The 27,597-nt window shown below is 43.3% G+C and overlaps 1 protein-coding gene across 28 annotated transcripts in view; it reads right to left on the reverse strand.

Moving 5' to 3' along the window:
• The window catches only part of DLG2 (discs large MAGUK scaffold protein 2), a 1,097,405-nt gene that overhangs the window by 193,179 nt on the left and 876,629 nt on the right, over positions 1-27,597 (reverse strand). For all 28 annotated transcript variants that reach the window (XM_068146154.1, XM_068146173.1, XM_068146144.1 and 25 more), the window contains one exon: positions 15,155-15,257. In XM_068146154.1, the coding sequence (XP_068002255.1) occupies positions 15,155-15,257 (103 nt within the window). The remainder of the gene's footprint in view (positions 1-15,154; positions 15,258-27,597) is intronic.

Here is a 27,597-nt window from a genome sequence, read left to right on the forward strand (position 1 = left end):
CAGATGTCTAATGACAAACTTACCAGAACAGGTGACTAAGGCCAGACTTCTAAGTCCATGTTTAAGGTACAAAATATGACTAAACTGAATTTGAAGAGATGTAACCATTCACATCAGTCAGTACTGCAACAGATCAGGAGATTTTCTATCTTGGAGCTTAACTTTCAACACCAGGCTTACAAAATATTAGATATCATTTCTTTGAAACCATCTTCAACTCTGGAACCAGGAGAAAAAAATTATGCTTCCTAGATACTAGAGCTCCTAAAAGAAGATGGATTCTTAGGGTAAAATACATAGCAAGTTTTATTTTCTTGATAAATGATGTTACATCATTAAATGCTTCTCTTTGAACTATGGTTAATATCTAATTAAAAAAATACTATGCCATTTAGTTCAGCTCTCACTTAAGTGGGGAGATTCAGGCTGGAGGTGAGGAGGAAGTTCTTCCCCATGAGAGTGGTGAAGCCCTGGAATGGGTTGTCCAGGGAGGTGGTTGGGGCCCTGTCCCTGGAGGTGTTTAAGCCCAGGCTGGCTGAGGCTCTGGCCAGGCTGATCTAGTGTGGGGTGTCCCTGCCCATGGCAGGGGGGGTGGAACTAGATGATCCTTGTGGTCCCTTCCAACTCTGACTGATTCTATGATTCTATGATTCTAAGTCTTTAATGCAGACATCGTATGGTAACCCATACAGGTGAGAGAGGCTGAAACCAAAGAGTATGTATCTTTAGTGCAGTCATTTATCATGTAAAAGGGCTGCTTACTTAAAATTACTATTAAGCAGGGGAGTTTTTTTGAAGCTGACTGATATAGTAAATTCTTCCAAAGATTCTGGAGTTAATTATTTCCAATGGGTCGTTATTTAAGTACTGAAATTTATGATGAAGTCCTAGTAATTTTCTCTTGTCAACTGACAGGTTAAGAGCCATATAAAAGAAAATGGTGTAAGAAGGAATGATGTGGATCAGGATCATTGAAAACATGGGAATTTATTGTAGAAGTACTCAGCAATAAAGGTTTTCAGAGGCATTTAACTGCCTTGCTAAAAGATAGTTTTATCTCAGGTACAGCTTAGTGTGTGATCTGATACTGTAGAGCTTCTTACTTATCCTTCACACACTTAGAATCTTGGAATCTATGATTCACAGAATCACAGAGTCACAGAATATTAGGGGTTGAAAGAGGCTTCTAGAGATCATGGAGCCCAACTCCTCTGCCAAAGCAGAATGTGGCACATGGAACAGCTGTGAAGAAATCTATTACAGGCATCCCATGCAGCTTTTCAGATACATCCCTGTGGATCCCAAATTCCACTTTCCAGTGGGTGCATGTAAGTGTGCACCAAAATTTACTCACTAGCATTTCTGCTCCTCATAATAACAACCTATGCATTAGGTGCACCCCAAATCAGTGTTTACACTTTCACTCAATATCCCTTACCTTGCCACTCTCAGCAAGCAGAGATTGGAGTTCATAAGGCTTGCAGAGCAAGGCAGATAGTCACTTTTCTAAGTGAAACCATTTAGAAAGCTGTTCATGCAAGTGCAGTGCTCAGAAGCACCTGAGAGCAGCTCTTCCCTTTATGTCTTTGCTCCCTCTGTTGAAATAGTGCATGCTTTCTTTGTCATTTCTCACACTCCACAACAGTGTTTACCCATGCAAAGAAACCAACCAATCTACCTAAAATTCATTTCACAAGTACTCTTTAAATTTCTTAGGGCCTAACTTGCAGAGGTAGTGTGATAAATGGGGGGGCATCAGGATCTGCTTGCTCAGCACTGTCCTGGTGGCTGTGTGGGAGCTCATGTGAGCCACTGCCACATCAGCAGTGAGATGCAAAAGCAAAGAACTGAGTGGTGAAGAAGCTGCTCTCCACACCTTAGGAGGATGCTGATGGTTGTAGGAGATCTCCACCCATGTTGTTTGCTCTGCTGGATGCTTTGCTTGCTTCTTCCAAAGCCCTCAAGTTTCATGTAGTGGACAATAAGAAACAGATCCTTAGGGATGTTGCTGCTGGGACACCAACCATCCCTGGAGGTGTTCAAGAGGGGATTGGATGTGGCACTTGAAGCCATGGTTTAGTTAGTCAGGAGGTGTTGAGTGACAGGTTGGACTTGATGATCTCTGAGGTCTTTTCCAACCTTATTGATTCTATGATTCTATGATCTTGCCTTGGAACTCTTCATTTTCTTATTTGTCTACTGGAATAGCAGCTTTAAGTTGTGAGATTTTTCCCACTTTTCCTCCTTCTGTCAAAATAATGATTGTACTAAACTTGCCTCAAGAGTTATTCCTGAGAGGAAGTGTTGTTTAGTGACTGAACCAAGGGCATAGATCTCAAGGAGTTTATTTCTGGCTTCATTAGCAGTTCACCTGGTGAGCTGGGGAGAGCAACTTCGCCTGACTGCATAGCATGTTACTGTCAGCTACTTTCCAGGGACACCAGGAAATGTCATCTCATCTAGCCTTAGCTTTGTAGATCCAGTCTAAGCCAGACATCGAAATTCCCTCTTCAGCTGGTGAGAAGAGGCTCCCCTCACCCAGAAAGGCCCAAAGAGCACAAAGCAGCTTACGTGTCTGCACCGAGAGAGCTTGGCAACCAGCTCAGCCAATGGACACACTTAATAAACAAATAATATTGTGCTTTAGATTGTGTTTGCCTAGCTCTGTAATATAATGAAAAGAAAATCTCTGTATGTGTCAAGAGCTGTAAACTTTAAAAATATGAATTATGAATGGCTTGCATTGACTTCACTGTGAAATTTCTGCTGACAGCAGCTGCAGCACTGGGCCAAGAAAATCCCTGGTATGCCATCATCTTCTGTGCTAGTTTGGAATACTTCTCTAACAGCTGTCCCTTGATGTCAGACTTGTTGTCTTTCCTCAGAATGAGATGTCTCCAGAAGTAACACATAACCCCCCCATCCTTTGGGCAATCATCATCCTTTCACATCATGGATCTCAGTTGTCTCCTATAGTTGCTCTTTTGTTGGTTTTGCAAGCAGAGAAAATGACATCAGAAATTCTCTCTTTGACTTGTCTTACTCTAATTAAACATTGAAGCAAACATGTGTTGAACTTAGGGAATAGACTTGAAAGCCATACTTCTTTTTTAACAGATTCAAGAGCAGTTCACTAGGAAGCTCCAGAGGGATATACTTTTAATTTTGAACCAAAGCCTTTTGCTTGCTAAGCATTTTTACCTAAATTACTGCGGAGAAAGCTTAGTACTTAGTTCTTAGTCTTCATGTTTTCTGGGGATATAAGCTGTATACACAGGGATAGTACCGAACCTGTGCTTTAGCAGCAGTTTAAACACCTAAGTGTTGGTAATATCAGCTATACTGTGGCATTTCCTCCAGTTCAGTCAAGGCAGAGAACAGTTTTCTAGAGAGCTTCTCAACTCCAAAATGAATCACATTAAACCTTTTGGATATTCACTGCTTTTGTGAAGAATCTTCAGGATCTCATCACCAAGGATCAGTTTCAAGTTACTGTAAATAGCTTCTAAACCTGAAGCGGTATGTCACCAAGAAGACTCAGCACAGTAGTAGCAATGAGATAGGACAGACTTAAAGTAACTGTAATCAAAGAAGAGAAAAGATCTGACACCGAAGGGAACTCAAAAGCAACACAACAAAGCAAGCAGTACTTTTACAGAGTACAAAAAGCACTAAGAAAGGAAGCATCTTTTAAAGGAAATAAGTATTTGAAATTAAATATTGTGTCTGATAAATCAATGAACTGGTAGCTTCAGAAGCCATATGGCATCATTTCATACACCATATGACTTCAATTAGAATTAAGTCAGCAAAAGTTTCACTAAACTTTATTGTTTAAAAAGCAACAAAGAGAGTAAATACAAAATGGCTTCAGCATGGAATGATTTTTTTTTTCCAGATGCAAAGCACAATTAGAAATTGAGAAGGAGAAAGAAAGAAAGATTGAGATGGGTTCAGAAATAATTGCAAGATCTTCCCTCATGCAGGTTCTAAAACAAATTTTCCCTGGAGTCCCCTCTGATAATTCAGCAGCATACTACCAAGTGCAGCTTGCTGTTCCTTCCTCTATGGTGAGATTCAAACCCAAGCTCATGAATGATCCCCTATTGCCAGAGATGTAAAGACAAGCTATTAATTAAATAGCAAAACTATTCCTGCAGTACCTCTACAGCTGTGGAAGTTTTATTGCTTTTACTTTTAGTACACAAATCTATGCATATTTTCTCCGCTGTTAGAAGATATTGCTTTCTGAACATGCTGTCATGTAAGGGCAAAACCACAGGGAAAAAGGATTTGTGTTTAGTGAACTCTTTTAAAAGAGGGGGCAAAAGTGGGAAGAATTCATAGCCACACTTAACAGTGGAATTAGAGCTGAAACCATAGCAGCCGTTGCAAAAAGATCAACTCTTCATTTGTATTCCCAGTGAGGCTTTATAATGATTACCCTCAACAAGACAGCAAGAAGAGGAAATTGCTAAACTTTAATTAATAAATCTCCAAAGGAATAAAGCTAATCATCTCCAGTAGGAGGAGTTAACAAACGCCCTTTTTTTTCTATTTATGTATAGAATCACAGGGTGGTAGGAGTTGGAAGGGACCTCTGGAGATGTTCTCGTCTAGCCCACTTGCTAACCCAGGTATGCCCAGATTAGGTTACCTAGGAATGCTTCCATATGGGTTTTGAAGTCTCCAGAGAAGGAGACTCCACAACCTCTCTGGGTAGCCTGCTCCAGTGTTCTGTTACCCTCTAAGTAAGGAATTTTTTCCCTAAGTTCAAGTGAAACCTTCCGTGTTCTCTTTCGCATCCATTGTCACTTGTACTATCGCTTTGCACTACCGAAAAGAGGAGCTCCATCATCTTGAATTCCACCCTTTAGCTATTGATAAGCATTGAGAAGATATCCTTCAGTCTTTTCTCTAGACTTAACAGCTCCAGGTCTCTCAGCCTTTCCTTGTAAGAGATTCTCCTGTCCCCAGTCATACTTGTCACCTTCTTTTGGACTCTCTTCAGTAGTTCTCTGTTACTCTTGAACCAGGGAGCTCAGAACTGGGTACAGTACTCAATATGTGGCCTCACTAGGGCAGAAAGGAGGGGGAGGAGAATCTCCCCCAACCTGCTGGTCAAATTGTTCTTAATGCACCCCAGAATACAGTTGGCCTTGGCCACAAGAACACATTGCTGGCTCACAGGGAACTTGTCCACCAGCACATCCAGATTCTCCTTTGCAGAACCCCTTTCCAGCAGAACAACTCCTCACGTGTACTGATGCATGGGGTTATTCCTCCCCAAGCTGCTATGCTTGCCCTTGTTGAACTTCATGAGGGTCACCTCTGCTGAACTCTCCAGCCTGTCTAGGTCTCACTGAATGGCAGCACAGCCTTCTGGTGTGTCAGCCAGTCCTCTCAGTTTTGTATCATCAACAAACTTGCACTCTGTTCCTTCATTCAGGTTGTTCAGGAGTGTGGTGAACAAGACTGGACCCAGTATTGGCCCCTGGGGATCACCACTAGCTATAGGCCTCCAATCACACCCTGCACTCTTGATCATAATCCTGTGAGCTCTGTTCAGCCAGTTCTCAACCCACCTCACTGTTCACTAGTCTGACCCACACTTTGCAAGCTTACCAATGAGGATGTTATGGGAGATGGTGTCAAAAGATTTGCTGAAGTCAAGGTAGAGAACATCCACTGCTCTCCCCTCATCTACCCAGCTGTTCACACCATCACAGAAGGCTATCAGACTGGCCAATGACTTGTATACATATAATTAATCAGAGAAGACCGTATACGAACCATACAAAACTCAACAGCACCTGCACTAGAACTGCAGCTTGAAGAAAGAACTACAGAAGAACCAAGAGTAAAAGCAAGCAAAGGCAAGGTTTAAAAGGGAATCATGCTTTCCCTGCACAATTTCCTACTGCTGATAGTGACAGCTTTTGGGAAGAACATACTATTAAAGGAAAAGCTGTTGATAAAAGAGCTACATACGACTGAATTACAAAGTAAGTACTTAAACTGAAACATTCATGAAACGGAGAATTGAGAAGGCTCAGGAGTCTGGGAGGAAGCACCAAACACAGCCTAGCAGACTGGGATGACTACATTAAAAGCAAACGAAGCTACACCAAAACATTAAGAACACATATCAAAGCCATAACTTGTTTCATACAGAGTGAGTGCTGGTTAGCTCAGGCAAAGCAAAAGATGAGATGAGAATTCTGCTTTTCATAAACTGATGAACGTTGGATGAGCTCCGCTGTGTGCTTCTGCTGGGAATGTGATCTGTAACAGTGGAATTACAGTACAACCTTTTATGGCTTAGGAGAAGCCTAGAAAGGCTTGACTTTAAAAGAACATTTGTAATCCCTGGTGCTCATTCAACTGTGGCATCTGAAGGGCCCCAGAGTAAACTGGCTCTGCCGGGGCCGTGCCCTTGTACACAGGCAGAGTCACTCAGAGAGGAGAGTTAATCTGCACTAAATGGAAGCTGTGGGGACGACTCCTCAGGCAAAGAGGGAAAGTGCGGTGAGAAAGTAATTTGAAAGTGGACCAGGAGATTTTTAAACAATCCTTTTCTTCTTAAGCATGGCTTTTGTTTTTAGTTTTGTTGGGTTTTGGTGTTTTTTCATTTGAGGTAAAGATAGAGTGAAGCTTGCAATGAAATTATCAAGTTGAAGGCTTTACTCCAACAATGTAAAGATAAAAGCAGTGTATTCTAAACAGCATGCAGCATCGAGAGGCAGAAAATCTGTAGCTAAGGAGAGGATCTTAAATGGCCAGTCAAGCTGGGGACTGTCTCAGCAACTGCTGCTTTTCTCCTGAGGGTACCAAAGTCATATTTACTGTATCAAAGCTAAGAAGAACAGCAAATACCAAGCTCAACATCTAACTGCGTACGCTGACTGCTGACACGGCCTGGAGTACTCAAGGATTATTTTAAGTGCTAGAGGTTTAGTTTTGAGCACAAGAATATCATTTGGTATGGTTTGAAACATTACATGAAGTTGTGTATTGCAGGCTCACAGCACTGTCAAACAATTTGTACAGAAATCTCTGTGACAAAGAAGCCATTGGTTAATTGGTGAGTATCTCCACTTTTGTTCAAGAAAAACATGTCAAATTGAAGCAGAACTACTTTTCATGAGCATGGTGGAATACTGGAACAGGTTGCCCAGGGAGGTGGTGGAGGACCCAATCCTGGTGACTTTCAAGGTCAGGCTTGATGGGACTCTGAGCAATGTGATCTAATTACCTGCCCCTGCTTACTGCAGGGGGGTTGGACTAGACTAGACTAGACTAGACTAGAATAAACCAGGTTGGATGAGACCGTCAAGATCATCACATCCAACCCATCATCCAACACCACCTAATCAACTAAACCATGCAACCAAGCACCCCATCCAGTCTCCTCCTAAACACCCCCAGTGATGGTGACTCCACCACCTCCCTGGGCAGCACATTCCAATGGGCAATCACTCTCTCTGTGTAGAATTTCCTCCTAACATCCAGCCTGAACCTCCCCTGGCATAGCTTGAGACTGTGTCCTCTTGTTCTGGTACTGGCTACCTGGGAGAAGAGACCAACCTCTGCCTGTGTATAACCTCCCTTCAGGTAGTTGTAGAGAGCAATGAGGTCCTCCCTGAGCCTCCTCTTCTCCAGGCTAAGCAACCCCAGCTCCCTCAGCCTCTCCTCACAGGGCTGTGTTCCAAACCCCTCACCAACTTTGTTGCTCTTCTCTGGACATGCTTCAGCAAGTCAACCTCCTTCCTAAACTGAGGGGCCCAGAAATGGACACAGGACTTGAGGTGTGGCCTAACCAGTGCAGTGTACAGGGGCAGAATGACCTCCCTGCCCCTGCTGGCCACACTGTTCCTGATGCAGGCCAGGATGCCACTGGCCCTCCTGGCCGCCTGGGCACACTGCAGGCTCATGTTCAGCCTAACATTGACCAGTACCCCCAGGTCCCTCTCTGCCTGGCCACTCTCCAGTTCCTTCCAACCCAATGCATTCCATGATTTTATGATCTGCAGTCTGCCTCATGTCTATTCAGTGGCTGCCTCATGGACAATCAGGGATGGACAAGCCTGACATTTAATCAGCTAAAGAAAATGATTTACTATTGTGTAACTTAGGTAAAAAAATGCTATCATTATGTAAAGAAATAGTGGATTTAGAGATGCCACTACAACAGAGAAGTGAAAAAAAGAAGAGAGAAAAGAATTAAAAGCAGCCTTTGGTATTTGAATTGGACTGAGGCCTTGTCTCCAACATAGGACAACTATGGTGTGCTATCAGCTACTATCAATAAATTAGGGTCTGAAATAGAAACTTCTCTGGTGTTGGAACAATATCTCCCCCAGTACAGTTAAGTGAAAACAAAAGCTCTAATACAAGGAAGAAAGAATATAGTACCAGGAGGTCAAGCTTTATCATTTATATTACCTGTTCTTCCTCAATTTCCCAACTTGAAACTACACTCAACAAAACTCAGTGACAGCACTCTAGCAGGACAGTCAAAGAAATGTAACACTAAACTGTCTTTTGGTTTTTCTTGGTCTTTACAGGGGTGATCGTTTCCAGCTGAGGACAAGGACAGGATTTTGCAGCCCCTCTGTTCTTTCTTCTCTCCCTAAGCTGTTGGAAATAGGATCCTCACCAAATGGGCCTGTGGTCAGATCCACTTGTCTGTTCCAAGATTATGCTATATTCTTTAATACCCACACATGAAATACAACCTTAATATCTTGCATTCTTGGCAGCTGGATGGAGTGGCTTCCGGATGAAGGCCAGCTGCCGTGGTGCAACTTTATCCAAGTAATTAAGCTATGCTGATTTTCAGCAGCTGGGAAGAGGGGCTATTAACAGCAGTATTCACATTTCAAAGTACAGAAGTGACCTAGACAAAGATGAATAAATACAATTACTTATTCCTCACATGTTTTTTGTATTTACTTTGTTCCTGCAGCATCTGGAAAAGCTAAACATCCAAGGAGTGTTAGTGGCTGTTGGGCCACGGGACAGGAGACAAGTGTTTCCATTTTGAGGCAGGAACAGGCAGTGAAAGTGGGGCAACAGTTAAGCATCCACGACTGCTCAGGGAGAGATATGTGAAAGTGATCCCTGGGTTTTTTACCCTTAAATACTCCAAAGAGCAGAACTCATGTGTTAGTAGATCAGAGAAGTGTGTAGGACAAGGGCTATGCTTTTGTAAAAGCTACTTGGGAAAGTTAGGTCTCTTCCAGTGCACTCCGTGAGCCTCCCAGAGCTTCAAGAGCAAAAGAACAAAGAAGTGAATTGAGAACCATGCTTTCATGAGGTGCTTATAACAGTAGAAGCTGCTATCCAGTAACTTCCTTAGCTAATGCCTGCAAAGACAGACACTGCCTTTCGCAGTATCTCTCTGTCTGATACTTCAACTACAGCTCAGCTATTCACCACACCGTGGGTGCAGAGTATCCAAGCATGCAGCTAACAGCTAAGTCAAAAAGTGGTAAAGCAGAAATTCTCCTGCCGTAACAACTTGCCGACCTCTGCCTTGTTGGCTGGTCTAATCAAACTGTAATCAATTAATGGTTTCCTTATATGCAAGCTGTTAAGAAAGCAAGTTAGTAGGCTGGCTTGAGTGATTCAAAGTGCATGAAACTTCTGGGTGGTTTAACAGTTTTCCAGGAACTGTCAGGAGGGAGTAGCTGCAGAGACACTGCAATGCAGCACCACGCAGCTCACAGACCACTGGCACTGAATACCTTGCAAAGATTGTATGGCTACAATCTGTCCTTTCACACTGCCACAGGGGTGAGGACCGTGAGCATTTGAGATTCAAACGTGCAGTCTTGTAGTACTCTGTCTATCCCCACTCTTAATCTGTGTCTTTCAAGACAAATTGTCACTATTTCAATCAAACCTCCCTTTCCTTTCACAATGCATTTCAGTTTCACTGATAAATTGTGCAAAATGTGGGGTTTTATCTTTCCTCTTTTTCTCTTAACTCCTTCCATACTGGGCTGTAATTTGAAACTGCTGCCATTAAAATGAAAGGTGAGCCCAGCATAATAAACTGAAAGTGTAAAATGTGTTTCCCTATGTGGTCAATTGCCTCACTTCAATTTCTAATTAATTGTTTCATTAGGACACACTGTTCTGCCTGAAGACTGTTTGCCAGGCTTGGGTTTATTTGCAGATCAGCAGGGCCCACTCCATATTTGTACAATGTTCTAGGAGATTTGAGAGTTGTTACCCGAGGAGGAGAATAAAAATGCTTCCAAGAGTATTAAAAACTGGAGAGCAAAGCTAAATATAAGACAGCAATTCCTCTTTTAATTTTCTTTTAAATGGCTTTCGGTCCTTCAAGTCTCTTGAATTTAACTGCAGCTTCGTGCAGCAGATGCAAGCTGCACATGAATGCACAGAAAGACATCTTTCTGAAGCCTGCAGGTTGGCTAGTGTGCTTTGGATGCATCTCTAAGCCTCCATATGAAAGGCATCCACAATTGTTAGAGTCTGTGATGCTTACCATCACTTGATCTCCACTGGCATGGCATGTGTACGCAGCACACAGGTTATACTCAGGTAATAAAATAGAAGCAAGGAATGGCTTGAAAGGCCCAGAGGTATGGCTGGTGTTCCTACAGCTATAAACACAGCCCCTCACTGTTGAACTCTGCCTTCTTTTTCTCTCTTTTATTCTTGATAATTTGTTTTTCTCTTGCTCTCAATAACATTTAGAATAGAATAGAATAGAATAGAATAGAATAGAATAGAATAGAATAGAATAGAATAGAGTAGAGTAGGTTGGAAGAGGCCTTCAAGATCATCGTGTCCAACCTATCATCCAACACCACCTAATCAACTAACCCATGGCACCAAGCACCCCATCAAGTCTCCTCCTGAACACCTCCAGTGATGGTGACTCCACCACCTCCCCAGGCAGTCCATTCCAATGGGCAATCACTCTCTCTGTGTAAAACTTCTTCCTGACCTCCAACCTGAACCTCCCCTGGCACAGCCTGAGACTGTGTCCTCTTGTTCTGGTGCTGGCTGCCTGGGAGAAGAGACCAACCTCTGCCTGTTTACAACCTCCCTTCAGGTAGTTGTAGAGAGCAATAAGGTCACCCCTGAGTCTCCTCCTCTCCAGGCTAAGCAGCCCCAGCTCCCTCAGCCTCTCCTCACAGGGCTGTGTTCCAAACCCCTCACCAACTTCGTTGCCCTTCTCTGGACACATTCCAGCAAGTCAACCTCCTTCCTAAACTGAGGGGCCCAGAACTGGACACAGGACTCGAGGTGTGGCCTAACCAGTGCAGTGTACAGGGGCAGAATGACCTCCCTGCTCCTGCTGGCCACACTGTTCTTAATGCAGGCCAGGATGCCATTGGCCCTCCTGGCTGCCTGGGCACACTGCAGGCTCATGTTCAGCCTACCATCAACCAGCACCCCCAGGTCCCTCTCTGCCTGGCTGCTCTCCAGCCACTCTGACCCCAGCCTGTAGCACTGCCTGGGGTTGTTGTGGCCAATGTGCAGAACCCAGCACTTGGATGTGTTCAATCTCCTGCCCTTGGACTCTGCCCATCTGTCCAGCCTGTCCAGGTCTCTCTGCAGAGCCTCTCTACCCTCCAGCAGATCAACTCCTGCCCCAGCTTGGTGTCGTCAGCAAATTTACTGATGATGGACTCAAAGCCCTCATCCAGATCATCAATAAAGATGTTAAAGAGGATGGGGCCCAGCACTGATCCCTGGGGCACACCACTAGTGCCTGGCTGCCAGCTGGATGTGGCACCATTCACCACCACTCTCTGGGCTCGGCCCTCCAGCCAGTTCCTAACCCATCGCAGTGTGCTCCCGTCCAAGCCATGGGCTGACAGCTTGGCCAGCAGTTTGCTGTGGGGGATTTTTGTCCACAATAGTTGCATTTCTGTTTGGACTTCCACACCTCCTTTCCTCCTTTTGCTCTTGTTTCTCACAGAGATGAGTGAAATAATCATGGTGAGTGTACATGAGGAAAGCAAGGACTGAAGAGAAGACCTGAGTCCTCCATTCCTCATACTGTCCTTTGTCCTTCCATTCTGCTGCTTTTCACACCTTCCATTCCTCTTTTGTTTACTCTATCTGTGCTCCTTTACTAAATTTTCTTCTCTTTCCAGGACCACTTCAGTCAGAGAGACTGGCAGCAGGGTTTAGATAAGCACCATCACCAACTACAACTCTGACAGCATTCAAAACATGTTGTTTGATCCAGACAGGATGAGAAACCCAAGTGCCATAGTATCAAGAGGAAAAGCTATCTGAGTGGATAGCAAGCACTAGATTTTCTTCTGCAGGAGTTGCTATTCTCATGAGATTTGCTGCCAAGTGTGCAGACATGGATTTGAGGGGAGTTCATACCAGGCTTAGGTGAACTTTGGATTGTTTGGAAAGAGAAATGGGAAATTTAAACTTTGAAAGCTGTTTCTATAGAATTTGTCTCATTTTCTTCCTAGATGAAAGTGTGCTGCTTTTGGAGACTAGTGCTGTAAGCTTTTCTCTGCTGCATAAACCCCAAATTATTGGAACAGAAGCTTTCCTGCTAACAATTGTAATTGCTAATCATCATCTAGCTTATAGTGTTGACTGATGCTTATTTTTAGCTTTGTTTGCAACAACATCTAAAGGCTTAGTAAGCAGGAAAGGATAGGAAAAATAGGGCACTGCTTAACCTTTGCAGTGGCTGTTCTAGGATCTCCCCTAAAACACTGATAAAAAGTAGCAGTAGCAACAGCTCAGAGCTTCCAGTATGGGAGTGGGAAAACCAAGCTACCAGCCTACTTTATTTATGGGATTTACTAGTTTGGGAAGCACTTTAAAGTGAGAAGCCCCCAAGGGAAGCACAGCTCTACAGTTTTAAGACTATACTTTATGACTATGTTCCAACATATGCATCAAGATAAGAGATGGCAAAGAGGAGATTAAGAATAAATTACAGAGAAAGGACAAAAAGAGTTGTGCAGCATCTTTAGAAGGAAATGAATGTTGATGCTGACAGAAAGTGTGCTTTGCTCTGTGGCTTGCACATCTTTAAATAATTCTCTGTGACAAACTGTTTCAAAACTGCTTCATCTTTCTTTGCTGGTAGGGCTGTTTTAAGAAAGGAACACTTAGTTTCACGTCTGTATTTCAGCAGTTCTCATTAACCAGCATCTCAAATTAAAATGGAATACTTCAGCAGAAAGACAACCCATGCTGAAGAGCAGCTGAATGCTCCCACTACCTTACAAGACTCAATCATTTCCTACAAAAAAAACTGATTTGGGGCAACTTTTCTTCTCTTCAGTGCATTTTGAATTCTTTAGGTGATATAGAGAACTGGTTGTGCTTCACGTAAAAGACGTTGTGCAGCTGAGACTAGTCTGCCCTCAGCAGGGGTTTTGGTGAGTGGAGCAGTGATATCAGAGAAATGGACTAAATAACCATTGTAGGACTCGATGGATTTTGTCAGCATCGTTTGAATTGCGTGTTCACCGACACTGCACCTGACAGAGTACAGAGCTGGTAACATGCAGGGGCAAAGTACGTCAGCTACAAGTTCAAACAGAAGAGGGAAAATCTGTCAATGCCTTTTTTGTGTATTCACAGCTCTGAAATGCCAGTGATTGCTACGAGTTCCCAGACACCATGGTGATAATTGCAGTGTGAAATCTCCAGACAGCAAACAAGACTGCCAGCACTAATGGGAACGTGGCTGTATTCAGAATCTGGGGCAGAAAGCTGTCTGTAATGGAACTGATTGGCAATAATTTTCCTTTGAGACAACTAATTATTACTTATGCATTTTTATATTAATGTATTGCATTGATTTGATAGAAAGAGAAAACTGCCATTTCATTAACTCTCATCTGCCCCTTTCTTAGCATGGCCTAATTTATTGTTTGGTGACTCAAGTGCAAATAAACCAATGACTGGATGCATGACACCAGATCAGAAGCACAACTGTAAGTCTAACTGGAATACCAGCTGCTTTCCTCTTTGTGTGCTATCGTCAGGATCCAGGGTAACAAAAGAAGGCATCATGTTGGATAAATTCTGGCAGTGCTAATTCATCTCCCCAGTGTCCCTGAAAAAATGACTGGTGGAACCTGTTATTAGAGCTGTTCTGTTTCACCTGTCATAGGCTGAGCACAGTGAGGCAGAATCAATAACATGTGTTGACAGGGCACAGCAGGACTTGTGAATCGAGCTAGAAGAGTTTACTGCAAACTGAAGACTGGTGCCAGGAAGACCTCACACGACATCTGAATATGCTAAATTCACCTGGAAAGACTTTCAAACCAACATCTATTGTGGAGGAAAAACATCTTTAGTTCTTATGAGACAGTAATATTCCTAACATTAATTCCCTTAAAGCCTCAGTCAGTAATTTGAGTTGTAGCTCACTTCAGATAAGTTCTGTCACCTAACTCTGGCCTCATAAAATTGGTCAATGCCTACTTCTTCCCACTGAAACTAGTTTAAGCTCTAGAAAGCTAAATACTAGACACCAAAATCTGGATGAGAAGCATCCCACCTCAAACGTCATATACTTTGCTGAATTTGTTGATGCTTTTCTTTAGAAAGCTGTCATCTTCTTTAGTAAGTACTTCTTATCTAGGTCTAATTGCCTTGGAGTAAGCACTCGTTATCTTTAGTAAGCACTTTAGTAAGTACTTCTTATCTAGGTCTAATTGCCTTGGAGGTACGAGGACACCGTCACTCAAAAAGCAGTGCAGGGAAGCTCTGTTCCTTTGGCAGGAAGCATTTGCTTCAGTTTAGCTCTGAGCTGATTGGCTGAAGCAACTTCAGCTCTTTCTTATGGTTAGCACCACGTGTCTCCAGGAGAATAGAAAAGCTTGTGAAAAACGAGCAACAACGAGAATACAATGATTAAATGTATGTTGATCGCTGTGTTGTGATATGCACATTTAAAGATAATCCTTAGAGTTGCATAAGATCCTTGTGTAAGCAAAGCCTGCGACAAAGATACAGCCATTTCCTTGGGGTAGAATTGCCACTTGAATTTTCATTCCAGATGACTTCTGATGATAGCTGCAAAAAGCACTATCTGCAGCAGCCTGATCCTGTTAAATGGGTGGCTTTAAAATGTTTGTCTTTCACCATATGTCTTTAAGCTTATTATTTTACTTACCCTCTGGCTGGTATTGTGCTATGATTGTTACCGTCTGCCCCGCTCCCTTCAGCGCAGCTGCAGCCTGCTCGTGGGTAGCACCTCGAAGATCAATACCATTCACCTACAGAAGCAATGCAGAGAACAGATCTGAGTAGTTCCACATTAGAGATGGAAAGACAGAGGTGGTGGTGGTCAAAATATCTGATGGACATGGAGGAGAGGTTATGAGCACAAGTGAAAACACACAGCCACAGAGGGCGAGAGGTGTGACCGACTGGCCATGAGGATCTGCACACCTGTGCATTTCCATGCACATTCTCTCACCATTACTTTTGGGGGGTTTCAAGTTCTACTGATTTTACACTTTTGGCAATCTCTTCATCAGCCAGTGTAATACAACATATAAGGTTCTACAGTGTTTGAATGTCACTGCAAGCAAGGAAACTGCTCCTACAGCCAAACTGTAAGCCCAGTCTGTAGCCTCAGAGGAATATGGAGCTGTATAGAGCATATTTAAATCCCGAAACGACTAGCTGGAGACCTTTCAAAGAAAACTCATCCACAATTTTCTTGTCATGCAACTTCTACTCCTATAGCCTCAAAATACCTTCATATCTTGCACATGAAAGCAGTGGAGTTGCTATCAGACACAGCTTTATCACCTCTGCCTGTTCAATAGAAGAATTAATAGAACTTTCACTGGGGCTCCCCTTAATTATTTTTCTGCTGGATAAGCAGTGGAAGTGGAAGAGCTCTAACAGAGTGGGGAATCCAGGTGCGGTTTCAGAGCTCTTGTGGCTTGTATTCGTGATGTTCAACGTTTTGTCAGCAGCATCCAAAGTTCGAGAGAGGGCATTCACACAGAGAATTACTAACTTCTCCACCAGCTTGGATTTTGCTTTCCAGTGGGAGTCTTACTCTCTGCTTATGCTGAACTGTGAGAGGTTTCTTTTGTTTTGCTTTTCTGTTAAGGCATTTATCTGGCTTTTGACTTCTACAGGTTTCTACTTCATAATGTTTCAGTGAAGAACAGGAGATGTACACAGGTCAGCAGGACATAAATCCATTTCTGACTGCCATAGATTTCACAGGCAACCAGGCTAAAACACAAGTCCCAAATTCTCAGCAATACCAACTACTTGTGTTTGTATTTGTCAAGTGCCATCACAAGGTGGCTGAGCATGGGTTGAAAAGATGCATTTTGTTTTATTCAGTTTTTAACAGCTTTATGAGGCGTACAAAAAGTAATCTGGTTCCCTGGAACTTTACAAATAACAGCTATTGGATCTGTTATGAATACATTCATTTGGATCAATTACATGTGCAGACTGGCCCATCTTAAATTACTCTCTTCACCAAATTGGAGAGAATGTGATCCTTTGGTCACGTGTTTAATGACTACTCATTATTGAATCATGGAGTGTTCTGGGTTGGAAGAAATCTTTAAAGGAGCAGCATCTTCCTCTAGATCAGGATGCTCTGAGCCCAATCCAATCTTGAACATATCCAGAGATGGGGATTCTACCACAAATCTGGGCAACTGGTGCCAGAGCCTCCCAGCTTCCATCATAACAAAAAGCATTCCTTATTTGCATGACACAGGCTAGTTTCTAATAGCATGTGGCCAGCATTTAGACTATGGCTATAACAACTAATTCATGACAGCAACAGCACAAACCCCAGGAGATCTCATGGTTTCTAATCCAGAAGTCTGCATTGTGCTGCAGAAGTGTTGACTGTAGACATAAACAGAATTGTCTACAGGAACTTTCAAGTTCCTGAAAAAATGATTCCATAAGAATCAAATTATTCCCAGTCCAACTTGTCTAGGAGATGTATTTCCTCAATTTCTGGTTTCTTTATTGTGAAGGAAATTGGGTTTTTTGTATACAACTCATCCTCCATGAGCTAACCCCAGGGCTCTCAGCTGTCCCATCCCCATCTTCCTGTTCAAAAGCAAGGGCTGATGGACGCTTTCACAAAAATGAGCCAAAGGTTCAAGGGCTTCCATCAAGTTTGGTGGATGGCAAGACTCACATAGACTCCTGGAACAAAAAGCCTTGCTGAAGTTCAGTTTAGCAACATGCTCGTAGAAGCTGATGAATAAGTGCATTCTAAACGAACAAAGGAGAGAATCAGAGCTTTCACTGCCATGAAATCTAATGTATTGTAACGCACCACACTGAAAACGTCAATCAGGACTCAGTTTGAGCCTCTGTGGAGAATACAACCTTCCCAAAAGGACCACAATGTAGGCTACTGCTGTGGAGCAGTGAGGTGCTGTGCCCTACTTTTACTTGGTGATGGTGGAATGACACTTGGTTTTGCATTGCCATGGGCACAGATGTTCCAGCACTACAAGTACTCATTAACTCATCCCTGCAGTCACAGCTTTGGTATTGTGGAGTTTCAAGCATAATCCTTTAGTTTAGGCATCACAGAGTCTATATCATGCCATAAAGGAAACCTCAGCCTTGATTCAGTGCCCTTGAAGACAACAATCCTGATCCCGAGTTACTTTAATAGAGAGCCTGGCTTTTATCTCTGTGCATTTCCCTTCATAACTTGAGAGAGTACTGAGAAAGAAGCAATAGCATGAACTGCAGCAAAGTTCAGCCTTGACTGAATTCTCGAGCTCCTAATCTGGGGAGATGGATATGGATGATGTCACCCAGTCTGTAGTAGGATGTCCAGGGCAAAAAACATACATATATTTTGTTTAGTCTTAAGCTTGAAGAGTTTAGACTTCAGAAGAACACAAGCCTCTCTTGAGCAATGTAGGAAAGTACTGCAGGGGTCTGCAAGAGTTGTGTTGACAGGACATATAGCTCTAAAAACCACAAACAAAATGAATAACCTGTCAATAAAGGGGGAGGATGTATAAAAGAATAAAGAATCTAGGTACTCATTTCCCCTCTTCTCTGAAAAAGAAGAAATAATATTTCTATCTAATAACTAAGATCCTAATAATGCATCAAGAATATAAATGAAAGACAGGAATTCCACCAAAGGCACACGGACATCTTCCACTTTTTCACAGCAGCAGCAGCCGCCGCTGCAGTTGCAGCTATTCTCTGCCCTTTGCATGCTCATTCTGGATGAAATGATTGCCTCACATGCACAAAACATTAGAGTGGGTCAGCTTCTCTGAAATTCAGTTCACTATTCTGTCAGGATGTAGGTGGGATGGACACTTGAGCAGGACAGTTCTGAGTGGCTGCATCAACAGAGCAAGGAAAAGAAATGTCAGAGAGAAAGCAGGAAGGCAACCCCACCTTCTGCAATCTTTATCAAGATGATAAACATGTGAGACAGGACAGATTAAGTAATGGTGAACATGTAAACGATCTGAGTAACACTAGGTTGCCAAGACAGTCATCTCCCACTTGAAGATGCACAGCTGCAGAATCAAAACAGTTGTGGTCAAATAGGTAGAAATCTGTTTGCATGCTGTTTTGCTCACCAATGCCTGACAGAATAACAGGTGTTGAATTTAGACAGGATTTATAGCCTGATGTGACTTCCTAAAGAACAAATTAGGTACTGACTTGATTTCTGTCTGTTTGAAAGAAAACATCAGCAAGTCCCAAACCTTCTAGTTGAAAATCAGTATGTTCATTCAGCAACATTAAATCTTGATGAAAGACAACATTAATTTACATATTTTAAATCAACTTCTTACCTTCAGGCTAAAACTATCAGGAGCTTCTGAAAGGCTAAAACAATCTGCTTTGCAGCTTCCTCCGAAAGAGTATCTTAATTGAAACTATTGTGTGCCATGATGTTTTCCCCTGACGTGATTCCATTGCAAATAGTTAAACCTGATTTCAATTACTACTTAAAATTAATATCCTTTATGTTAAGAATAATCAGTAACAGAAGCATGAAGGTGAGAAAGTGTTGCAAGTATAGGTAGGAAAGTTGAATACCTCTCAAAGCTGGTTTGGTTTTGGTTTGTTTTCCTGTCACACGGACTGGCTTCCTTTAAGAGGCATTATACAACAAGCAAAGCAGCAGTGCTGTTCTGAGCTTCACTGCACAATCCTGATCTCCTGGCCCAGAATGAACTTGGCTGCACAATATCTGATGCCTAACTCCAAAATGAACTTGACATCATGGAAATAAGAAGAGCCTGCAGCTTATACAGATGTCTGTCTCTTCTGCACACTGTGGCAAAAAGCAGTTGGAAAGCTAACAAACAAAGAGAAGTGCTGCAGTGGAAGATTAGAGTTTAGAACTACAGACAAAACTAAAGTGAGATGGAGAAAAAGGTGCAACTCTAGTTCACAATAATTATAGCAATTGTGTTTGCACTCATTGACTCAAGGTAAGGCATGATCAACTTCATTAAATGCTAAACCTTAGTCAGTGTAATATTTGTATTTCAGATTGATCAAACTCTTCTAAAACTGGAAGAGTTATATTATCTCTTAAAATATTTCAGCAGAGCACCACTTGGTTCAGTTCTGATCAGTGGCACATAAAGACTTACTACAGCCTGGCTGTCCTCTGCTAGCATGCTTGAGTATGAGTTCTACCTAGGTCACTCGAATAGAGGCTGGCAGAATAACATGTTTTATTTATCCATTTATTTATTTAAGGCACCTTATTTTGTGTCTGCACAGTGACTGAATGAAGATTTTGGAGGTGTCATTGAATTGGAAAGGAAAACCCCACTCCTCCTCTGGAGAGAAAATACAAAGGGTTTCTTTTTGTTTCCTCATTGAGCTGTCTCTGACATAGCATGGTGCTCTTGTACAGGAGATTACATGGTGAAGGGGCCGTGGCACAAGCAGTGCAGCTGACTCTTCAAGGTGTGGATAAATTCTGTATTTTTGGAACTTGTGAAATAAGAGCTTTTGATGTCTGAAAAAGGAAACAGAACCCTGAATAAAGACAGTTCTTGACAGGCAGTACTGCCATTGTACACATTAAGAGAAAGAAGCCTTTTCACCTGCCTTAACTTCATGTGTCACTGCACGTATCCTCAGGTACATGAATGAGAGGAGGAGGAAAGCTGGGCCATGTTCTCCAGCAGTCCTGATTAGTCATTAGACATAGAATGTATAGCATCAACCCTTTAGTAATGAAAGCAGAGTCTTCCCACAGGACAGGGAGCATTGGAACAACCCACATAAACAGTGATTTGCCCTTGAACGTGTCTGGGGAAGGCTTTCTGCACAAGCAGTGGCACAATCATTCTACACAGCAGCCCACATCGCTCTGACAAGTGACACAGCCTAGCAAAAGGTATGCTAATTCTGAGAAACCTGCATGTGGCCAAGGCACAGCCCTCAAGCACTGATCTTTCCCATCTTGGATAGGCCACACACCCAGCCCAAGGCCGGAGCTCTGCAGAGCATGGCAAAAGAAGCTGGCAGATGATCAGCACCCTGACAGCTCTGGGTATGGCAGTGGGGAGCTGCACCTCGGGGAGAACAGTGTTGGTACAGGAGAGATTTTGCCTTGATAGTGGGAAAGGAAAAAAAGGACAAATGCACAGGGGAAGAGTCTTCATTCTCCAGTTTAGCTTCTGCTACATATTCAGCCTCATTTTATTGCTTTTCTTTCACTTTTCTTACTTCTGAGTTTTTCTGTGCCTGCACTTTCTTCTGATCAGTTAAAACTGCTTAGTTCAGCACAGAGAAGCACAGTGGTTGTCTTAGGTCGAACTGCACGGAGAACATGTTATCATGTAGTGTCTGCTCTTCTCCATGCCCAGTTTCCTCCTCCTTTCTTTTTATGGGCCAGCAACTTCAATGACCTTTTCAGTTTTCCCTGTCTTGCTACCTTAGAGTTATGACTTTTGCCTCCAGTAAGCTAGTCTTTATGCTCTGGTGAGCTGGGTGCTCTAGAGGCAAACTCTTCTCTCTTTGGAAAACAAGAACCTCTGTAGGGGTATAAGCTATATCATTTAGCATGCCTTTTATTTGTGCCAGGAAGTTCAAGGAGATAACTAAACCAGCAGATAGAAGTATCAAAAAATAACAGCTTTGAAGCAGGAAGAAAAGTAATATATTATTGAAGAGGTGTCTTGCACACACTGCCTGTTACAGTAGGAACCAATGAGCTTTATGACTCACTAGACCACATGAATCATTCCAAATGGTACCTGTGAAACCTATAACATTCAGCAAAGATTTATTTTTTAAGCCAAAGTGTATAGAAATGCTGCAGATAGGAGATCTGCTTCCAATATGAGTGTAGCTTTCTTGAATGTTGCCAGACTGGCAAACGTTGAGGCTGAATCTCACTGCAGTGAGAGCTTAAGAGCCATTTCCTTGGAGTCCCATCAGAATTCCTTGTTTAACTGGGTTTGAAACAAGTAATAGACAGGCTCATTGAAAGTAGTTCAATTACCAATATGGACTGGATAGGATCCAGCAGCCATAAGGTGATCAATGGTGTTTTGTCTCACTGCTAAATGGTAAAGTCTAGACAGAGGCACACAGCGAATGTTTTCATATTAAGACACTTGCTATTATCAATGAAAAATATCACCTATGAGTACCATGCTAGCTAACAACACATGCTGGTATTTATGGACTCATTTTAAACAAATCTCAATGCTTTTCTTTAATTTGATACATTAAGCACTCATCCATCAAGCACAACACTTAGTCAGTAGGAACAATCACTTATGTCAAATTGGAGAGCTCATCATTAACCCTTAAAACAAATCTAGCTGCTGGATTTTGTTTTGCCCCTTCCTGTATGGCCACTTGAACACCTTTATGTTTTTACCCCCACTTAATCCCATGGACCTCACTGCAGAGTCATCTTGTTGAGATCTCACACATTCCCTGTCCTTTGCAGCTTCTGACGTCTTCCTACTCCAGACTGATAACACTCCAAACTGTCCCTCCTCCCTCCTACATCTTTTACTTTACACACGGCTGTTAATTCCATTCACTTTCCTGCCTTTCTGAATTAATCCTCTTTCTCCCAAATTCTGTCTTCACCATCTGGATTTCCCTATCTCCTGCCCCCATCCTGGGTCATCTAGACGTCTCCCCTTAGTAGCATTTGCTCTATGTACCTTGCTTTCCACACGTTTCCAGTATATGGACATAGCTAAACTATTGTTGATCAGTTTTGCTCATAATGCTGCAGGGTTCTTGTTTCACACTTGAGTTTCAAAGGCAGCACTGATCATTGAAATTCTCCTGCTTCTGAAATGAAATAAAGGTTTCCATTTCAACAAGTGCCTTATTACTGAAAGATGATAAGAAATTCATTCCAGCTGAAAACCATTTCCAATGCCTTTCAGAGAGAGAAGGGCATTGGTGATTTGTTTGGACCTGTGGTGTTTTCCTCAGGGCTCAGTACTGGGGCCAGCGCTCTTTAATATCCTTATCAATGATCTGGATGAGGGAACAGAGTGCAGATTTATGTACATATATTTTTGACCTATTAATTTCATTTTATATTCCTAGATTTTAGCCTAATTTTGCTTCCAACCCAACTGAGATAGTCTGGTGGTTTCTTATAGGGGTAACTCTCCAATTTGTTGGGGGGTAATTTCAACCCACCACACAGCCCTGCTCCACTTTTAAACCACTGCCCCTCATCCCTTCACTACAAGCCATTCTTAAGTGGTCTTTCCCAAGCCTTTCTGTAGGACCCCTTCAGATACTGAAATGCAGCTAAAAGGTCTCCCCAGAGCCTTCTCTTCTCCAGGCTGAACAGCTCCAATTCTTTCATCCTGCCTCCATAGGAGAAGTGCTCCAGCCCTTTGATCATCTTTGTCCCTCCTCTGGACTCACTCCAGCAGGCCCATGTCTCTCTTGTCTTGGGGCCCCAGAAGTTGAACACAGAACTCCAGGTGAGGTCTCACCAGAGCAGAGTAGTGGCAGAATCACTCTCTTGACCTGCTGGCCATGCTTCCTTTGATGCAGCCCAGGATCTGACCGTCCTTGTGGGCTGCGAGTGCACATTGTTGACTCGTGTCCAGCTTCTCATCCACCAGCACCCCCAAGTCCTTTTCTGCAGGGCTGCTCTCAATTTTGTCACCCCCCAGCCTGTACTGATATTGAGGGTTGCCCTGACCTAGGTGCAGGACTTTGCATTTTGCCTTACTGAACCTCATGATGCTCTCCTTGGTCTACCTCTCCAGCTTGTCCATGTCTGTCTGGATGGCATCCCATCCTTCAGCCTTCTCAGCCACACCACTCAGCTTGGTATCATTTGCAAGCTGCTGAGGGTGCACCCAATCTCTCTGTCTATATAATTGATGCAGATGTTGAACAGAACTGGTCCCAGTACAGACACCTGAGGGAGAGCCTTTTCCCTCCAAAGCGGTTCTATGACCCCAAGCACTGAGGTAGCAGTGAATTAAAAAACTGAAATCCTGGCCTTGATCTCTACTTGGTAGTTTTTTCCATGTTTGCACACCCCCAGAACACAGCAATGTGGCCTGGGAGCCATCAGCTGGCCGTTGGCTTGTCTCGTGGCCAATTCCATGCAGCAACCACGAGGCAGCGTGTCGGTGGATGAAAGGTAGATGTCTAACTGGATTCTTCAGCTCCACATGAAGTGTTCAGTACTCAGGTTTTATATTAGAACTGTCACAGCATTCATAGTGTGTTTGTGGCTCTACACATTAGAGATGCTCTGAATAGATGGTGCTCCATGGTCCCCAAGAAGGCACATCTACTACAACCAAGGGAAAGCAAATAGCTGCTGCATTCTGGAAGAGTTTGTGCCTTTGCTATTGTCCTGGTGGATTGACTGCTTGTTCAGGAAAAGGCCACACCTATCTATTGTCTTCTTTTCCCCCCAAAGGATCTCCCAAACCTCCCCCAGCCAGTTCTGGCAGTATCCCCCAGATTCCTTATTTAACGGGTGGCCAATTTCCATTGTCTTGCAGTTAGTGTCATAGGATTTTTGTAACCACCGAAGAACTTAAAATACGATGGGCAGCAGAGCAGAGTAATGCCTGGGGCCTGCTCTGTTCCAGCAGCAGGCAAGAGCCCATCCTGGGGCAAACTTCTGAGTGACTGCAGTTCAGGGATGCAGCCACTTTGGCTTTCAGATTTGTGTTCTACGTTTCCCTGTGTGTGAGGCTCACAGCAAGGCGACACTGAAGGGTGCAAAGCTCACCCCAAATCTTCAAATTAGCATTGTGACATAATTCTGTTTGACAGAATCAAACCAAAACTCTCTAAGTCAAAGTGTTGGAACTGAATGTGAACTTCCCTTAGACTATTCGAAGCTGAAGAGCAAGCAGTCTGGCACCAGACCACTTCTACTCACTGAGGCAATAGTAAATTGACTCTTCTAGAGGTAATGGATGGTTTCGTCCCAGCAAAAGTAAGCAGCCTCTACTTGAGGCCAACTTGCTAGTTTTGCAGGACATATTGACAGCTAACACCGCTTGGCAAGAAGAGACACACCTTATTCAGGAGAACTGTTAGCATAATCTATTGGGTTCTGATCAAGTGCTTGGACATGCCAGAGGTGATTTAGGGAATAGTTACTGCATCAAGGCACTTGTAATACATGCCACAGATTGCAGACAGATAGGGGCATGGGGGAGGGGGGAAAGAGAGGGGTATCCAGCTGGAAGACAGATTCCTAGATTAATAAAAGACAAAAGGGAGCCATACAGTCAGCAATGCACATAGTATTCCATCATACACAGGTGGTAAGTTCTTCCCTAGAAGCTCCATTAAGCCTGTAGTTTAGAAAGCCATCTATTTTGTTTTGGAGTCCCAAAGTGACAGCTCTACAAGCTTCTATGTCAATATAATCCAGTTACCCTGACAACAAAGCAAGTGCATCATGTTTCGAAGCTCAATATGTCTGAGCTCAGCTTCCAGCCATCAGACCACGGATATTTATCAACAACACTGAAAAATCAAGTTTGCCATCAGCTCTCCTCCCCAAAGAGAAGTGCCTCCAGACAGTAGTGCTCACAGTGACCCCATTCATACTTTGTTAGAGAGAATTGGCATGGTCAAGAAGGATGCTTCCCTGACACAGGTTCTAAAGGAAAAGGTGAAAAAACCCACCCACCCCCCAACCAAAACCACAGCCCCCCCAAACCAACAACCCCCCCAACTTTCTGCTTTAGCAAGCCATTTCTTTCAATACATAAGAGAGGGAGTTTTGCAGTTGGTCTCTGTTCATTAGGTGTCCATTTGCCTTCTGAGTTAGCTGTAACTTTAACCATTGTTGCTGTGGGGTTTTCCACAGCAGCCAGGAACGCGCTGTGAGTTGGTTTGGAAGTTCATGTTACTTATTGTGAGCTTCCTCATTCCCTTCAACACAAAGTCATAAACTTTGTCACCACACTAAATGGCTACTAAAGAGTAAATTGTGTTCCAGTCTCCCTTTTCCAGGCCATTCTCTCTTGCTGATCAGAATGAAGTCTGGAATGATCCTTGTTCTTTCCATATTCCCCACCACACAGACCCAGCAACACTTGTTCAGTTCAGATGGAAGCTATTTCAGGAAAGGGAAGCCCTGGCAAATTCACTGTCATCAAGGAAAAGAAATACAGACTTTCACAGCACAACGCTCACCTCACCTGTACAGAATGTCTGTCCTAGGGCAAGTGTAAGTTGTACTCCAGAAGTGGCTATGTTTTTCTGGCAGCTACAAAGGGAGCCTAAGCAGCTATATTCCCTGAGCTTCCCAAAAGTAAGAAACCACTATTTGCACAAAGGGACTTTAATCTACCTGCCCTTCTTGCTGGCATGATCCTAAGACAGTGCTCTCAGCTCCCTTTATCTCCAGAGATTTCTTTTGACTGATCTAGCACAAAGCCACTTTCCATCATTTACCAGCAGTCCTGGCTAACCAGGGAGGCCCCAGCTGCCTGGAGACTGGCAAATGTGACGCCCATCACAAGAAGGAGCCAGGGAACTACAGACCTGTCAGTCTGCCCTCTGTGCCAGGGAAGGTCATGGAGCAGATCATCTTGAGTGCCATTATGCAGCATGTGCAAGGCAACTGGGCAGGTCCTGCTTAACAAACCTGATCTCTGTCTATGGCAAGGTGACCTGCTTAGTGGACGAAAGAAAGGGTTTGGGTTAGGCTAATCAGGATTTTTGTTGAAGACATAAAGGGAGATTTTGTGGGTAGGCCACAGAATTTGCTATGCCAGTCATAGGACAGTCATGTACCATCCACACCACCACAGGGAAAGACATGGTCACCACCATCCTAAGGATAAGGCCAGTGCCTTTGCAGGTAATTGCTGTAAAGCAAAGGCAGCACCTATCATAATCCTAGTGCTGTTACACAAGAATCACAAACTGATGCTCCATGGAGAGAAAGAATCCAGGAGCTACAGAGATGATTCAAACATTTCCCAAGCAAGCTGCAATTTGGACAAGAACACAAAACCACACAGCAAACTGAGAAGGAAAACAAATGGCATTTGCCATTCTTCTCAGCTTTGTAACTAAGTAGCTTCACTGCTTTTACGCTGAGCAAAAAGGCATTTGAGAGTAGAAAGCTGAAAGCTTCTCTGCAACCAAGTGAGGGAGGCCTATCTGAAGCTCAATTCTAAGTGAAGCAAATATAGAGCATAAATATTTGCAGCAAATAAGCACAGAGTCCTTACCCTCTGCACTGCTCCATACACACATTTGGGAAGAGAAACTGGAGATCACATTTTCCAAATGTACATTGGCTTTTTGCTACAGATGTGAGCGAGAAGGTGGGCAGGAGATGTGTGGGAGAAACTAAGTAGAAGTGTTTAGCTGTTCAGAAGGAAAAGCAAACATCTCACCAAACGTGACAGCAGGACAATGTGCAGACACAAGACAAAGTCTGATTGATAGAAGAAAATCACCTTCCCTCTGGAAAGGAGAGCTTTGTGTAAAAGGCCAGGGACACTACACGGTGAGATGCTTAAGCAATGACACTGCAAACTAGCCATACATAATGCCGTGAACCAGAGACAGCAACCCCCACAGGATATCTCTGGTAGCCCTTTCCCAATGAATAGTTCTCTGATTTCACAGTAGCAGTGGAAAAAAGATAGTGTCTTTCCCTGTACACAAATAGATCCTGGTACTGTGCCAGCTCAAGAGGAAAATCATACAGAATTTGATCAACTTCATCTCTCTGATTCAGGTTAAAAGAGAGGGGAAAGGGAACATCACAAGAACAGTGCCTGCAACATCCCAGCACAGCCTATTATTCTTTTTCCATTATTTCAACTCTTGCTGTTGAGAAATGAGCCTTCAGAAAGCTTGGTTTGTTTCCTCAAGGGAGCACGTGGCATGTCTTGCTTGGGAGCAGCAGTCTTGCTCCAAAGCAAGCAGTCTCTTTTTAACTCTTGGTTCTACTCTGAGGCTACTGGCCACACTCCATCCTGCCATTGTGGAGCACAAGACACTGAAGCATTTTTACAGGGGAATGAAATGAAGCTGATCCTGCTTTTATGCTCCACAATTTAATTTTGCTTTTCTTTGTGAGGAAGCAAGCATGTTGCTAACTGAAAAAGC

This window comes from Melanerpes formicivorus, unplaced genomic scaffold (assembly GCF_026170545.1).
Source record: "Melanerpes formicivorus ecotype bairdi unplaced genomic scaffold, bMelFor1.0.p_v2 SCAF_1, whole genome shotgun sequence".
Classification (NCBI taxonomy): Eukaryota; Metazoa; Chordata; class Aves; order Piciformes; family Picidae; genus Melanerpes; species Melanerpes formicivorus.